Source organism: Pyrgilauda ruficollis, unplaced genomic scaffold (assembly GCF_017590135.1).
Source record: "Pyrgilauda ruficollis isolate IOZ18807 unplaced genomic scaffold, ASM1759013v1 scaffold377, whole genome shotgun sequence".
Classification (NCBI taxonomy): domain Eukaryota; kingdom Metazoa; phylum Chordata; class Aves; order Passeriformes; family Passeridae; genus Pyrgilauda; species Pyrgilauda ruficollis.
This window is the reverse complement of record NW_024525234.1, coordinates 73,696-83,304: the sequence shown is the minus strand read 5'-3', so window position 1 is coordinate 83,304 and position 9,609 is coordinate 73,696. Positions and strand designations below refer to the sequence as shown.

The following is a 9,609-nucleotide window of genomic DNA, read 5'->3' as shown; positions in this document are numbered from 1 at the left end:
CCTCGGGAAAGCCCCCCCCCCCCCCCCCCCAGTTTCGGACCACCCCTCCCCCCGCAAATGTGGGAAGGGTCCCCAAAACCCCTGGGGTGCGAACCGGGGAGCCCTGGGTGCTCCGTGTGCTGCGGGACTGCAGCGCCCCCCCAGCTCCTTAATTAATTAGTGAATTCATTAATTAACCCTCTGCTGGCACTAATTACGGGCACCAGGTGTCACCCCCCCGGCCCGCGGATGGAACTGGGGGGGGGGGGGGAGGACACCCCAAAACCCGCAACGCCCCCATACCCTGCGGGCACTCCCACCCCCCAGCCCATGGAGGGACCCCCAAATCTGCTCTCAGCCCCAAACCCCCCCCTCCCCCCCTCCCGGGCCGGGCCCCGTGGGGTTAATGATTAACGGGGGACAAAGTCCGCGGGCAGCGCCGATTTTGGGGGGGTCCCCCTTCCCCCCGTGGGCTCTGAGTCCCCCAAAATGGCTCCATGCCCCGTGCCCACCAACCCAAACACCCCGGGCAACACCCCGCCACCCCCAAACCAGCCGGGGGGGCCGGGACCCCCAAACTAGGCTGCTGCCCCCCTCCCTGCCGCTCCAAAAGGGGGGGGCCCGGAGGGCAGCCAGGGGTTTTGGGGTGCGGTGGCACCCCGAGAGAAAAGGACCCCACAAATCCCCCCTGGAGGGTCACGGGCACCCCAAAATTGACTCTGATGTCCCAAAAGGGGTCCTGGCACCCCAAAACAAACCCTGGCATTCCAAAACAGACCCAGGCACCCCAAAATGAGCTCTGACGCCCCAAGGCGGGTGCTTGTACCCCCAAACAGAGCCAGGTACCCTGGAATTGGTTCTGTCCCCCCACAGGGTATCCGGGAACCCCAAAACAGACCCAGGCACCCTGAGATGGGCCCTGGCACCCCCTGAGGGAACTGGCCACCCCCAAAAAGACCCTCCAAGAAGGGTCCTGGAACCCAGAAGGGACCTTGGCACCCCAAAACTGGAATGGGTCCTGGTATGCCAAAACGGTCCCAGGCAGCCCGGGATGGGCACAGGCACCCTAAAACTGGCCTGGGCATCCAAGAAAGGAGCCAGGCACCCCAAAACAGGGATTGCTGTCCCAAAACAAGTCCTGGCACCCCTGCAAGGGCCCCGACGCCCCAGGAGGGACCCTCGTGCCCCCAAATAGATATTGACAGCCCAGGATGGGTCCTGGCACCCCAAAACACAGCTGGACATCCAAAAACGGACCCGGGCACGTTGGCACGGTCACAGACACCCCAGGAGAGACCCTGGTGCCCCAGGATGAGTCCTGGTACCCCAAAACAAAGCCAGGCACCCACAGATGGGTTCTGGCACCCCGACACAGACCGGGCACCCCAAGATAGGTTCTGGCACCTGGGAGAGATCCGAGCAACCCAAAACAGGTATTGGCACCCTGGGATGGGTCCTGGCACCCCAGGAAGGGAGCAGGGCACCCCAAGATTGGTCCTGGCAGCCACAGATGGGTCCTGGCAATCTAAAACAGATTCTAGGACCCCCAAACAGACCCAGAGACCCCAAAACTGGTCTGGGAACACCAAGACTGGTCCCAGTCCCACGAGAAAGACTCAGGAACCCCAGAACAGCACCAGGGATCCCAAAATGGATCCCACCACACCCAGACTGATCCGAGCACCCCAAGATTGTCCTGGCAACCCAAAACACCCCAGGCAGCCCGGGATGAGCCCTCCCACACACCCTCCCCCCGCCAATTATCAACACTCCAGAATTTCCAAGGTTTTATTCCAGCAGCAAGCGAAACACCCAGGGGAGGCCCAGACCCCCCAGTGCCCACCCCCCAGTCCGAGAGGGGACAATGGGGGGGTTGGAGCCCCCCGGGGGAGACTGGCACTGGCACTGGCTCAGGTTGTCAGCAGAGGGTGCCTGGTGTCCTGTCGGGAGCTGGGGACCCCCAGGGAAGGGGGCCAGGATGGAGGGGGGACACACCAAGGGGGGAGCTCAGCAGGTCAGGACATGGGGGACCCCCACGGGAATGGGGGAACCCCCCAGGAAGGGAATGGGCTCAGCTGGCCTGGACAAGGGGGATCCCCCCTAAAGATCCCCCCAGGACATGGACAGGAACCCCCAGGGGACTCTGGGGGCTCAGGTGCCCTGGACTAGGGGGGACCCCCCGAGCAGGAAAGAGGGGACTTGGGGGGGGCTCAGAATGTCAGGACATGGGGGACCCTCCCCCCACCTCAGAAAAGGGGGTTCAGCTGGGCTGAACATGAGGGACCCCCCAAGACACAGAGTGACTCCCAGGAAAGGGGGAGGGCTCAGCTGGGCTGGACATGGGGACCCCCTCTCAGGAAAGGGGGTTCACCTGGCCAGGACTTAGGGGGACACCCTGGGAGGGCAGGGAACATGGGGGACCCCCCTGGGAAAGGGGGGGTTCAGTTTGTGTGGACATGGGGGGCACCCCAGAAAGGGGGGCCCAGGAGGTCAGGATTCAGGGTCTGCTCAGGAAAGAGGGGGGCTCACTCAGCTGGCCGGGCCAAGGAATGGGGGTCCCCCAGGAAAGGGGGTTCAGCTTTCCAGGACGTCGGAGGACTCAGACACGAGTTTCCCGTCACGGGTCTCGATCTTCTTGATGACGATGGCACGGGATTTGAGGGGGACCGTGCTCTCGGGGGGCGGAGGTGGCACCGAGTACCCTGAGCTGACCACGGCCCCCCCAAATCCCCCCACAAATCCCGCCCCAAAACCTCCCCCGAGTCCACCTGTGGGGAAGAGGGAGCAGCTGTGAGGAGGGGCACATGGGGGGGCCACCCAAAATCAGAGGGCTCCGGGGACACCCCAAACTCACCCAGGTACCCCGAAGGCTTGGTGTGGATGCTCAGGTTCTGCACAGCAGCCTCGAGCCTGGGGGGGTTTGGGGGGTCCCCCAAACAGGATCAGTGATGGGGTGGGTGGTATTTAAGGGACATGGCTGAAGTGAGGGGGGGTTGGAGGGGGTCCCCCAAACTGAGTGTTTTTGGGGGAGAGGAATAAGGGACATGGTCAAGTGGGGGGGATTTGGGACATTCATGGGATATGAGACATGGGGCATGGAATGTCCATGGGATATGGGATACCCACAGGGTATGGGATGGGGGATATGGGATGTCCATGGGATATGGGATACTCACAGGCTGTGGGATGCGGGATATGGGATACCCACAGGGTGTGGGATGGGGAATATGGTGGGATATGGGATAACCACAGGGCATGGGATGAGGATGTGGGATGTCCATGGGATATGGGATACCCATAGGGTGTGGGATGGGGGATATGGGATGTCCATGGGATATGGGGTATGGAATGTGGGATGCCCATGGAATATGGGATCCTTGCAGCACATGGGACACGGAGCAGGGGATGTTCATGGTGTCCAGGATGAAGGGCATGGTAAATGGGGTGCCCGTGGGATACGGGATGGAGCATGGGACACGGGCTGTGAGATATGGATGCCCAGAGGTTATGGGATGTGGGATGCAGTGGGTTATGGGATGTCAGTGGGATCTGGGATCTGGGATTTGGGATCGGGGCTTCCCACCTGCTCTCCTCGCCCTCCAGCAGCTTCCTGTAGGTCGCGATCTCGATGTCCAGGGCCAGCTTGACGTTCATGAGCTCCTGGTACTCCCGGAGCTGCCGGGCCAGGTCCTGCTTGGCCTGGGCCAGGGCCCCCTCCAGCCCCGCCAGCTTGGCCCGGGCGTCCCTCAGTGCCAGCTCCCCGCGCTCCTCGGCCTCGGCCACGGCTGTCTCCAGCCCAGAGCGCTGCAGGATGGGACACTGAGCCCAGGATCTCCCCGGACCGGTGTCCCCGTGACCCAAAATCCCCAGTACCCCAACATCCCTCGCCCCCTCAGTGTCCCCATGTCCCAGTAAACCCAGTGTCCCAGTATTCCATGTCCTATCATTCCTCACTCCCCAGTATCACTCATATCCCACTACCTCTTACCCCCCTCTTCCCACCAGTATTCCCAGTCCCCCAAATTCCCGTCTCCGAGCCATCACTCTCTCCTCCCGTTTCCCAGACGACATCCCAAGGGATCCTCAGGAATCCAGTGTGGGGGTTCCCAGGGGGTGCTGGGGGATGTGTGGGGGAGGCGCAGGCAGCATGCTTCCAAATTTCCATCCTAGCTGGACCCCAAACCTGATTTTTCAGAGCCTCAATCTCTGCCTGGATCCGCTGGATCCGCCGGTTCAGCTCCTGGATCTGGCTCCGGGTCTGGCGCAGGTCGTCTCCCTGCTTCCCGGCCGCCGTCTTCAGCTCCTCATACTGGACACACCAGACAGGGGTGGCAATGTGGGGCATCCCCCAAACCCACCAGTGCCCCAAAACTGGTAGGAAAAAGCTGGGATGTGGCCAAACTTGGGGGGATAGTCCAGGGTGGGATGCGGTAGGTCCAGCTGGGTTTGGGGCTGGGATCTTGGGGGGATGGAGATAGGAGAGCCCCCTTTTTCACCAGCACCCCAAAAACTGGGAGGGAAGAGCTGGGATGCAGTGGAGGCAGGAGGAATGCCCTGACAGGGATGCAGTAGCTCCAGTTGGAATCTGGGGGGTCCAGCTGGGTTTGGAACCAGGATATTGGAGGAATGGAGACTGGGGGGACCCCTCTTTTCCCCCAGCACCCCAAAATTTGGGATGGAAGAGCTGGGATTTGCCTGTATCAAGAAGGATGTTCCAGTTGGGATCTGGGATCTCAGAGGGAGAGGAGAGAGGAGAGAGGAGAGGAGAGGAAGGAGAGGAGAGGAGAGGAGAGGACCCCTCTCTTCCCCAGCACAGCAAAACCAGGGAGGGAAGAGCTGGGATGTGGCCACACCAGGCGGGATGCTCCAGCTGGGATGCCGTGGGTCTAGTTTGTAGTCAGGGTCTTGGTGGGATGGGGAGGGGGGAACCTCACTTTTCTACCAGCACCATAAAAATCCAGAGGAAAGAGCCGGGATGCAGCGCTGCTGGGAGGGCTGATCCAGCCGGGATATGGCGGCTCCCATTGGGATGTGATGGGTCTGGTTGGGCTTGAATCTGGGATCCCAGTGGGATGAGGCCCCCACTTTCCACCAGCATCCCAAAACGGGGGATGAAAGAGCCTGGGAAGTACTGGCACTGGGATCTGCACCAGGAATGGAGATGGGGGCCCCTCCCTGCCCTGCGGCGCCCCCGGACTGGGGTGAGCCCACGCCAGGGGCAACGCTCCAGGCTGGGATGTGGCAGCTCCAGTTGGGTTTCAAGCCAGAATTTCTCCCACGCAGCAGCCGCTCCCTCCAGGGCAGGGAGGAAGATGAGGAGGATGAGGAGGAGGAAGAGGAGGAGGAGGAAGGATTTGGGGCAGGGAGGAGGAGGAAGAGAAGGAAGTTTCGGTAGGCAGGAAGAAGGAGGAGGATGGGGCAGGGAGGAGGAGGAAGGTTCAGGGAGCAGAGAGGAGGCAGACAAGAAGGAAGGATTGAGGCACAGGGAGGAGGAGGACGGGGCAGGGAGGGAGGAAGATGAAGGCTTGGGAACTAGAAGTAGGATTGGGGAGCAAGGAAGAGGATGAAGAATTGAGAAGCCGGGAGGAGAAGGAGGAAAGCTCAGGACAGGGAAGAACAGAATTAGGAAGAAGAGAGGATGGGGCAGGGAGGAGGATGAAGGCTCAGGGTGTGGAAGAGGAGGAGGAAGTTTTAAGGAGCAGGAAGGAGGAGAAAGTGTCAGGGGGAGGAAGAGGAGGAGGAAGGATTAGGGAGAAAAGAGGAGGAAGACGAAGGTTTGGGGAGCAGGCAGAGAGGAGGAGGATTGAGGGGTAAGCGAGGAGGAGGAAGAAGGTTTGGGGAACAGGGAGGAGGAGGAAGAGGAGGAGGAGGAACTAGAAGATTTGGGCAGCATCAGGGGGTGCTCTCCTGACCTTGACCTGGTAGAGGCCTTCAGCCTCAGCACGGCTGCGGCCAGCGATGTCCTCGTACTGCGCCCGCACGTCCGCCAGGACTCCGGCCATGTCCAGCTGGCGGCTGTTGTCCATGGACACCACCACGGCCGTGTCCGACACCTGCGCCCGCAGCTCCTGCAGCTCCTGTGCACACGGGGGATGGCTTCAGCAGGGGGGCACCCCCCGAATCCAGGCACCCCAAATCCCAGGCACCCCCAAACCTCCTCATAGAGCTGCCGCAGGAAGTTTATCTCGTCCGTGAGGCTCTCCAGGCGTGATTCCAGCTCCACCTTGGACATGTAGGCTTCATCCACATCCTGTGGGAATGCCACTGTCACCCCCTGTTCCCAGCACACCAGGGACCCCCCAACAGACCCTTGGTCTCAGGGACTCCCCACGTGTCGGGGTCCCCCCTCAGTGTCTGGGATTCCCCACCTTTTTGAGCAGGACAAACTCATTCTCCTTCTCTGTGCGGTGGTTGATCTCCTCCTCATACCTGGGCAGGGGGACACAAGGAGCGGGGGGACAGGAGCACACGGAGAAATGGGCATGGGGGACACAGGGACAGGGGGAATATGGGGATGGGAGTTGGGGGGATGTGGGACATGGGATTGGGGTGACGTGGGGATATGGGACTGGGGGACATGGGGACGGGGATATGGAGACAGTAGGGAGAGGACATTGGTGACAGGGGGGACATGGGTATATGGGGACATTGGGACAGGGAGGGATATGAGGATGGGTGACAAGGGAACATGGGAACACAAGGAATGGGAGGACATGGGGACGTGAGGACAGGGGAACAAAGGGACAAGGCGATGGGAGGATGTGGGGACAGAGAGGGCTTGGACCAGGGATGTGGGGACATGAGGATACAGGGAGACCCAGGGACATGCTGGGGACATCGAGGGCCATGGGGACAGCGGGACACAGGAACGAAGGGACATGGGGGTGAGGGCACACAGGATGGGAACACAGGGGTGTGTGAGGGAACACTCAGGGACACAGAGCGGCCTTGAATTCCTCCAGGAGGCTGCAGGCGTGGCCTGGGCGGCATCAGCAGCCACAGGGGGGCTACAAGGTGGCACTGGGGGGCTGTGGAGGGGTCTGGGGAGACATGGGGGTACCCGGGAGATTTGGGGGACATTTGGGGACACTGACTTGGCCTTGAACTCCTCGACGAGCCCCCGGACGTGGCCGAGCTCTGCGCGCAGCCGCTGCCGCTCCTGCCCGAGTCCCTCCAGCTGCCGCTGCAGGGTCCCCGCGTAGCCCTCGAGGAGCCCCCCCAGGCTGCTGCGGGGGGGGGGCTGCGCCCGCAGGAGCCCCCACTTGGTCTCCAGGAGTTTGTTCTGCTGCTCCAGGAACCGCACCTGCAGACGGGGAACAGCACCCCAAAACCAGCCAAAATCACCGCAAAATCACACCTGGGGGAAAGCAGGGTCAGGGGCACTCCCATACCTCAAAATCACCCCAAAATCACCTCCACCCCCAAATCACACCTGGGGAAAAGGGGCTCCAGGAGCACTCCCACACCCCAGAATCACCTGAAAATCACCCCACATCCCCAAATTACCCCAAAATAACCCCCGCACACCAAAATCACCCCCACACCCCAAAATCACACCTGGGGGAAAGCAGGGTCAGGAGCACTCCCATAGCTCAAAATCACCCCAAAATCACCTCCACCCCCAAATCACACCTGGGGAAAAGGGGCTCCAGGAGCACTCCCACACCCCAGAATCACCTGAAAATCATCCCACGTCCCCAAATTACCCCAAAATAACCCCCGCACACCAAAATCACCCCAAAATCACCCCTACACCCCAAAATCACACTTGGGTGAAAGCAGGGTCGGGGGCACTCCCATAGCTCAAAATCACCCCAAAAACACCTCCACCCCCAAGTCACACCTGGGGTGGAAAGGGAGTCAGAATCCCAAAATTACCCCAAATCTCCCCTAGGGGAACGGGTTGGGCTGGAGGGGGGCATGGAGGGGAGGGGAGGGGGCAGGGGGGAGATTTGGGGTCCTGGGGCAAGCTGGAGTCTGCGTGTCCTTGGGGAACTCAGGAGGGGTCAGGGTGTTCCCAAGGGGGTGTCAGTGTCTCTGAGGGTCTCAGAAAGTCCCCAAAGGCGTTCAGGAGGTCCCAGCTGATCCGGATCCCTTAAGGGTACCCGGAAGGGCTTCTCAGTGTCCCCAGGGGTCTCAGGAGGTCCCCAAAGGTGCTCGGGACGTCCCAGCTGAGACTCAGGGGGTCCCAGAGAAGATCTCAATGTCCCCAAGGGTACAGGAAGTCCCCAGAGATGTTCAGGAGGTCCCAAGGTGGGTCTCAACGACCCCAGGTGTCCCAAGAGCTCCCAGAAGCCAGTCCCCAGGATGGTCCCACCCCTCCTCGGGGTCCCCCCAGCCCCACCTTGTCGATGAAGGCGGCGAATTTATCGTTGAGGGTCTTGATCTGCTCCTTCTCCTCCCGGCGCAGCTCCTGCAGCTCAGGATCCACGGCCACGTCCAGCGGCGCCAGGAGACTCCGGTTGATGGTGACGGCCGTGATGCCCCCGCCCGCCCCCGGCACCCACGAGGGTCCCCCGAGCCCCCCGGAGCCGCCGCGGAGCCCCCCGTAGGGGCCGAGCGCCGGGGCCGTGCTCATCCTCAGCGCCGGGCCGGCCGTGAAGGAGCGGGACGAGAAGGAGCGGCCCGGAACGGCCGAGCTGCTCCGCAGCGGCTGCCGGGGGATGGAGACCGACATCTGACAGGGGAAGGTGGGAAAAGAGGCTGGAGAGAGCCTGGGAAGGGTTTGGGAGCTGGGAAAGGAGGTCGGCTGGAGGATGAGGGAGCTGGAGAAGATTGGGAGGAGGTTGGAAGTTGAGAAAGGAGATAGGAAAGAGGTTGGAAAGTGGATGAAGAAGGTCGGGGACGGTTGGGGAGGCTGAGGGGGATGAGGAGGCTGCAGAGAGGATGGAGAAAGTTAGAAGGAGGATGAGGAGATTGGTGCAAGTTCGGAAGAGGGTTGGAGAAGGTCCTCAGCTGAGGAGGACGAGGACGACTGGAGGAGGCTGAGGACGGCTGGAAGAGGCTGAAGAGGCTCAGGAGGATGAGGACGGCTGGAGCAGGTTGGAGAAGGCTGAGCAGGACGAGGCCGAAGGCCGCGCTCGGGGCAGGGAGGCTCCGGCGGCGGCCCCGGCAGGACCGGCCGGACGGGTCGGGGCAGGACGGGCCGGGCCGGGCGGAGCGGCCGGGCGGGTTCCGGGCGCGTTCCCGGTTTGGTTCCCGGGTTGGTTCTCGGGTTTACCCCAGAGCCGGGGGAGGAGAAGCGGGGGGAGGGACCGGAGCTTTAACCCCTTCGGGACATGGGATTCGCGGGATCACCGGGATCCACCGGATCACCGGGATCCGCCAGCACCGGGACGGGAGGGTACGCGGGGGTGGGCTTACCCAAAATGCGGGTCCCCGTGCTCCCCACCCACCTCCGCGCCCCCTCCCGGAGGAGGAGACCCACCGACACTCTCTAGGGAGTGTCCCCAGCCCTGTCCCCACACCTGGGTCTCCCAGTCTGCGTCCCTGACTCCATGTCACCAAGTCCTGTCCACCCAGTTTGGGTCCCCCAACCCCCGATCCCAGTCCGGATCCCCCCAGCCTCAGCCCCCAACCTCTCACCCAAGCCCATGCCCCCAGCTTGTCCCCCATTCTGGATCTCCAGAC

General features: G+C 62.2%; 1 protein-coding gene across 1 annotated transcript; it reads right to left on the bottom strand.

Annotated features, from left to right (window-relative positions):
* Positions 1-1,790: 1,790 nt before the first annotated feature.
* KRT8 (keratin 8) lies at positions 1,791-9,262 on the bottom strand. The gene is made up of 9 exons (XM_041476098.1): positions 8,324-9,262; positions 7,074-7,282; positions 6,348-6,408; positions 6,134-6,229; positions 5,892-6,056; positions 4,163-4,288; positions 3,563-3,783; positions 2,834-2,889; positions 1,791-2,747 (listed from the first exon to the last, which is right to left on the bottom strand). Exons 1-9 carry the CDS (start codon positions 8,654-8,656, stop codon positions 2,554-2,556), a joined length of 1,461 nt encoding a protein of 486 aa, XP_041332032.1. The 5' UTR covers positions 8,657-9,262; the 3' UTR covers positions 1,791-2,553.
* Positions 9,263-9,609: the final 347 nt, after the last annotated feature.

Bases quoted from the DNA above. Each gene is read 5' to 3' on its own strand.
- KRT8 (XM_041476098.1), bottom strand. From the start codon at position 8,656: ATGTCGGTCTCCATCCCCCGGCAGCCGCTGCGGAGCAGCTCGGCCGTT. The intron at 6,230-6,347 runs GTGGGGAATCCC...GCATTCCCACAG, and splicing joins AGTTTGTCCTGCTCAAAAAG to GATGTGGATGAAGCCTACAT. The intron at 2,748-2,833 runs GTGAGTTTGGGG...TCTTCCCCACAG, and splicing joins CAAGCCTTCGGGGTACCTGG to GTGGACTCGGGGGAGGTTTT.